Source organism: Hyperolius riggenbachi, chromosome 7 (genome assembly GCF_040937935.1).
Source record: "Hyperolius riggenbachi isolate aHypRig1 chromosome 7, aHypRig1.pri, whole genome shotgun sequence".
Taxonomy (NCBI): Eukaryota; Metazoa; Chordata; class Amphibia; order Anura; family Hyperoliidae; genus Hyperolius; species Hyperolius riggenbachi.
In genome coordinates, this window is record NC_090652.1 from 9,736,688 (window position 1) to 9,742,687 (window position 6,000).

Consider the following 6,000-nt stretch of genomic DNA (forward strand, 5'->3'; position numbering starts at 1 on the left):
GGCAGACATCGGGTTATCATCCTGTGTTTACAAATTAGCTGCTCTGCAGAGGCAGCCAGCTGACACAGCTGAGAGATCAAATTACAGTGGTAATTAGTCACAAATGAGGGGGAATTGAGCACGCTAAACTCTCAATAAATACAGGGTGCATTTCTCTATGTTGTCTTCTGGCCTGTGCAAGAGTTCATGTCCACTTTAAGCCCCCAGCAAGCAAAAAAATACTCAAAAAAATACTTACAATACTTTATCACCTACTTTTTTGTAAAGTGCTGAAAAGGTTATTTGAAACGGAAGATAAAAAGTGATCTCGTAGGAGAAAACTTGGTAGAAAAAGTGAACTGAATAAGGGCACATATGTTGAGGCGGAAGCTACAAAGTAGGAATGGCAATTACTATCTAACAAGTTTTCTGGGAACGTTTTCTCATAGTGGATTAGGCTGCCTGTGCTGGTATGTGATAGGTGGGGCCTCTGCAGAAACTATAAAACCAACAAGATGTTCATGAATATTTAATTCAATTAAACAGAGCTGCAGATGGGAGAGGAGAAAGACACAATGATAGGGGGGGTGCAGCCATCTGTGGCTGTGGGTAAAGGCAAGTGACCATGCCAGGGGAACAACGCAGCATGCTATACCCACCTATAGCCTCATTTGCCCCAGAGACAGAGAAAGATACAAAAACGAGGCATAAGCTCACAGCTGCCCAAGTCATTCAATGCACAACACCCCAAAACCTCCATGATCTGTCAGATAGACTCCTCTAGCCTAAGGTCAGCAGGCCAGGAGCTCACTATAAACCAATGCCCGGCAAGCTAACAGGCCAGAAGCTCACTATAAACCAATGCTCGGCAAGCTAACAGGCCAGGAGCTCACTATAAACCAATGCCGGGCAAGCTAACAGGCCAGGAGCTCACTATAAACCAATGCCGGGCAAGCTAACAGGCCAGGAGCTCACTATAAACCAATGCCGGGCAAGCTAACAGGCCAGAAGCTCACTATAAACCAATGCCCGGCAAGCTAACAGGCCAGGAGCTCACTATAAACCAATGTCCAGCAAGCTAACAGGCCAGAAGCTCACTATAAACCAATGCCCGGCAAGCTAACAGGCCAAAAGCTCACTATAAACCAATGCCCGACAAGTTAACCAAAACAAAATGGTCAAGTGATGCAAACAAGTCACATGGAGGGCAAATGTAACAAGTTCTAGGCAACCTTAAACAACCAATCAAATGCTTTCCTGATGAATTCAACTGACCAATTCCAGCAAAGGTGCCTGACAACTAAGTATGGTCAATAAAACGCAAAGAAATTCCAAGTGGATACAAAATGATGCAACTTTTGTACGCATGCTCAACATGGCCATTAACGGTACAATATTTTCCTCCGATGCAATCATTCCATCAGATTTTTTACAACTGTATTGTGCAGAAAATCGTCAAACGATTGGTTGATTGGAATACAGAATTCTGTCGATTGGAATGTTGGATTTTACGATCGTGTCGGAAGAGAGAATTGCTCCCTGATCGTCCCGTTTATTGTAACACTTGAGAATTGCCCCACCGTTTGCTTGCAATACCGCACATCTTATTGAACGACCACTTATTAGGAAAATAGTGTACCGTTAATGAGCACCTTTATGCACCTTGAAAAACGGACCAACCAAATCCAACACAAGTGGAATCTGATTGGTTTATTATCACGCAACGTGCATAATCCTGCATCGACTTATTTTTTTACATCTCAGTGACCATGCCTAGTTACTACATAGCTACGGGTACCCCAAACTCTGTGAGGGGACACTACTCAAGAGTATAAAACAAAGAGTAATCATAAAAAGCGTCTACAGGGCCCCTCAATACCAACTGGGCCCTAGGCATCTTGCATAGGTTGCTATGTAGGTGTGGGTGACAGAAGAGGTCCCAATTAGTAAACAGAAGAGGGGAAGTAGCCCAGGACACAGTGTAAAATAGATCCTAGTTAATACACAACAATGGTAACCAGGGTCATTGAGACAGGAGACCCCAGCAGGGCACAACCCTAACTAAGGGGGAGAAGGAGAGCACAGCAGGGGTCACCCCGGTACAAGGGGTGCAGTATGGAGACCACAGAATGGAGGGCAAGAACCCCTAAGCAGGGGGCACCCCCAGGGGAGAGGAGAGGACCCTTAGCAAGGGGTACCCTGGGATAGGAGGGAGAATTTCAGCAAGGAGTATCCTAGGGTCAAGGAAAAGACACCCAGCAGAGGGCACCAAAGATCATGGTGGGGGGTTAGACCCCAGCAAGGGCTGCCTGGAGTGAGGGAATAGGCAGTGAACCCCAGCAAGGGGCACACTGGGGTCAAGGGGGAGAGAAGACACCTAGCAGGGGGCACCCTGGCATCAAGGGGGGGGGGGGGGGAGGAAGAGCCCAGCAGAGGGTGCACCTAAATGTAAGGGAGGACTCCAAGCAGGGGGTCCTGGAGTTTCCCCCAGCAGGGGGAAGTCAAAGGAGACCCCAGCAGTGGGCACCCTGGCACCGAGTGGGAAAGACAGAGGGTGCACCTCAATGTGAGTGTGGGGGAAGGGGGGAACGAGACACCAGCAGAGGGCACCCTAGAGTCAGGGGAAGAGGAGACCCCCAGCAGGGGAAAGGTGAGAGACCCCAGCAGAGGGCACCCTGGAGGGGAGGCAGGCAGATGAGGCCCCCCAGCAGTCAGGAGACCCCAGAAGGGGGGAGGCAGGCAGATGAGGGCCCCCAGCAGTCAGGAGACCCCAGAAGGGGGGAGGCAGGCAGATGAGCCCCCCCCCCAGCAGAGGGCGCCCTGGAGTCAGGAGACACCAGCAGAGGGAGGCAGGCAGAAGAGGCCCCCCAGCAGAGGGCACCCTGGAGTCAGGAGACCCCAGCAGGGGGAGGCAGGCAGAAGAGCCCCCCCAGCAGAGGGCGCCCTGGAGTCAGGAGGGGAGGCAGGCAGGCAGATGAGGCCCCCCCAGCAGTCAGGAGACCCCAGCAGAGGGCGCCCTGGAGTCAGGAGAAGCAGGCAGATAAGGCCCCCAGCAGAGGGCGCCCTGGAGTCAGGAGACCCCAGCAGGGGGAGGCAGGCAGATGAGGGCCCCCAGCAGAGGGCGCCCTGGAGTCAGGAGACCCCAGCAAGGGGAGGCAGGCAGATGAGGGCCCCCAGCAGAGGGCGCCCTGGAGTCAGGAGGGGAGGCAGGCAGGCAGATGAGGCCCCCCAGCAGAGGGCGCCCTGGAGTCAGGAGGGGAGGCAGGCAGATGAGGCCCTCCAGCAGTCAGGAGACCCCAGCAGAGGGCGCCCTGGAGTCAGGAGACCCCAGCAAGGGGAGGCAGGCAGAAGAGGCCCCCCAGCAGAGGGCGCCCTGGAGTCAGGAGGGGAGGCAGGCAGGCAGGCAGATGAGGCCCCCCAGCAGAGGGCGCCCTGGAGTCAGGAGGGGAGGCAGGCAGATGAGGCCCCCCCAGCAGTCAGGAGACCCCAGCAGAGGGCGCCCTGGAGTCAGGAGGGGAGGCAGGCAGGCAGGCAGATGAGGCCCCCCAGCAGAGGGCGCCCTGGAGTCAGGAGGGGAGGCAGGCAGATGAGGCCCCCCAGCAGTCAGGAGACCCCAGCAGAGGGCGCCCTGGAGTCAGGAGAAGCAGGCAGATGACCCCAGCAGTCCCCTCCTCACCTGGTTGAGGTCCTGGTCGGAGAGCAGGTGGGACTCGCGCGGCTTGAAGCAGTTCTGGCACTTGCTCTTGTTGAAGATGTTGGCCTGGAACTTCTTGCACGGCGGGTTCTCCCTGGCGGACATGTTGCGGCTGCAGGAGACTAGGGGCCCTCCCCCATCGCTCGGCTCCCCTCTCACATCCTCCTCCGGCGTCCCGGCCGCCTCTCCGCCGCTCTCCTCTCACATACACACACTGCCAGCAGCCGGGCGACAGGCCAGAGGCGGGGCTACAGCGAGCCTGACAGACGTGCGCCTCCGCCAATCAGCGCGCCGCAATCCAGCCCCTCCCCCGGCCGCCTCTCCGCCGCTCTCCTCTCTCACACACAGAGACTGCCAGCAGAGGCGGGGCCACAGCCAGCCTGACAGACGTGCGCCTCCGCCAATCAGCGCGCCGCAATCCCTCCCCCCAGCGCATAACAAAAGAAAGCTGAGACCCACCGACTAGCGAGGGAGGCTGTCACCGGGGGCGGGGCCATAGAGCGGGATAGGTGGACCGCCAGCATTCCCTTGGGATCCTGTGACAGCTGCGAGGGAGGAGAGTGCGGGAGCCACGCCCACACTGCTCAGCTCTTAGGACCGCCCAGCCTCTGTGCGTAACTGCGTATCTATGTACAGGAGACCCCGATATCTGCTGCCTCTAGTGGCTTAGCAATAGGGGTAACACAGGTTGTGACCGCACCGGGGCCTGGACCAAAGGGGCCCACTAGGGGGCCTCTTTCATCCATCTTTGCATGGATGTTATGCTAGTAATGAACACATCTGTATGTGACTGGATCATGCGATAGGAGGCGCCCATATAGTATATATCAGTGTTTCTCAACATTATATTGGTGTGTACCCCTTTTAAAACCCCATACTCATCAAGTACCCCCAGCATAGTAAACATTATCACAAGTACCCCTAGACAAATATATATTTAATCGTAGTACATGACAATTTGTTCTAAACCATTTCCAAGCCTTTACTATTGCTTTTAATTAGCTAAACACTAATTTGGGGTTGTTTAAAATAAGATTTATCATTTTCTAAAACTCTAAATTTCCGCCCGGCGGATCGCTCAAACTCACTCTTATCAAACGACCGATAGTCTGTACACACGCCCGATTTAGCGGGCGAACGACGGAACGTTCAAACGAAATCCAACGTGTGTATGGGCCTTTAGTCGTACTCTCTGCCTCCGGTAGGACAATCCTGGGGACCACGACCTGGGGGCTACCAGGCAGCAAAGTACTCCGTTGCCCGCTAGGGGTAATGGCCCATCATCCCATGCTCACGTGAAGACCTGTAGCCACTTACATTCCACACCCCAGGAGAGCACACTTCAGGAATAACAGCTCACCTGTCTGTAACACTGGGGCACCTATACCTGGCTACCTATACTGGGGCACCTATACCCGGCTACCTATACTGGGGCACCTATACCTGGCTACCTATACTGGGGCACCTATACCTGGCTACCAATACTGGGGGCACCTATACCTGGCTACCTATACTGGGGGCACCTATACCTGGCTACCTATACTGGGGCACCTATACCCGGCTACCTATACTGGGGCACCTATACCTGGCTACCTATACTGGGGCACCTATACCTGGCTACCAATACTGGGGGCACCTATACCTGCCTACCTATACTGGGGGCACCTATACCTGGCTACCTATACTGGGGCACCTATACCTGGCTACCTATACTGGGGCACCTATACCTGGCTACCTATACTGGGGCACCTATACCTGGCTACCTATACTGGGGCACCTATACCTGGCTAACTTATACTGGGGCACTTATAGAATAATACAATAACATTTCTATAGCGCTTTTCTCCCATAGGACTCAAAGCGCTTAGGCTCTCTCAGATTCAGTAATTGGTAGTAGGATGAAGTATTCACACAACAAAAGTTATATTTCTGCAAATGCCAAACAGAACAGGTGGGTTTTCAGTCTGGATTTAAACACATCCAGTGATGGAGCTGTCCTGATCTGTTGAGGTAAGGAGTTCCAAAACGTAGGGGCAGCATGACAGAAGGCTCTGGGACCAAAAGTTTCCAAGTGGACTCTGGGTATGACTAGATTATTAGAACCTGTGGATCTGAGAATGCGGGGATTGCTACGCAGCTGCAACATATCTTTCATGTATCCAGGGACCAGATTATTCAGTGATTTAAATGTTAGTAGGCCGATCTTGAATAGGACCCTCCATTCTATAGGTAGCCAGTGAAGGGAGTGCAGGACTGGCGTTACGTGGCAGTGACGGGGTTGGTTGGTTAGCAGTCTGGCAGCAGTATTCTGTATCAGCTGTAGGCGG

General features: G+C 53.7%; 1 protein-coding gene across 8 annotated transcripts in view; it reads right to left on the bottom strand.

The window, feature by feature from the left end:
• MPRIP (myosin phosphatase Rho interacting protein) overlaps positions 1-3,934 on the bottom strand; it is a 266,132-nt gene extending 262,198 nt beyond the window's left edge. For 3 of the 8 annotated variants that reach the window (XM_068243563.1, XM_068243562.1, XM_068243560.1), the window contains exon 1: positions 3,656-3,933. In XM_068243563.1, coding sequence (XP_068099664.1) covers positions 3,656-3,778 — 123 coding nt within the window. In that variant the 5' untranslated portion in view covers positions 3,779-3,933. Of the gene's footprint in view, positions 1-3,655 lie in introns of all 8 variants that reach the window. The other 5 variants (XM_068243568.1, XM_068243567.1, XM_068243566.1 and 2 more) reach the window with 2 other exon arrangements.
• Positions 3,935-6,000: the final 2,066 nt, after the last annotated feature.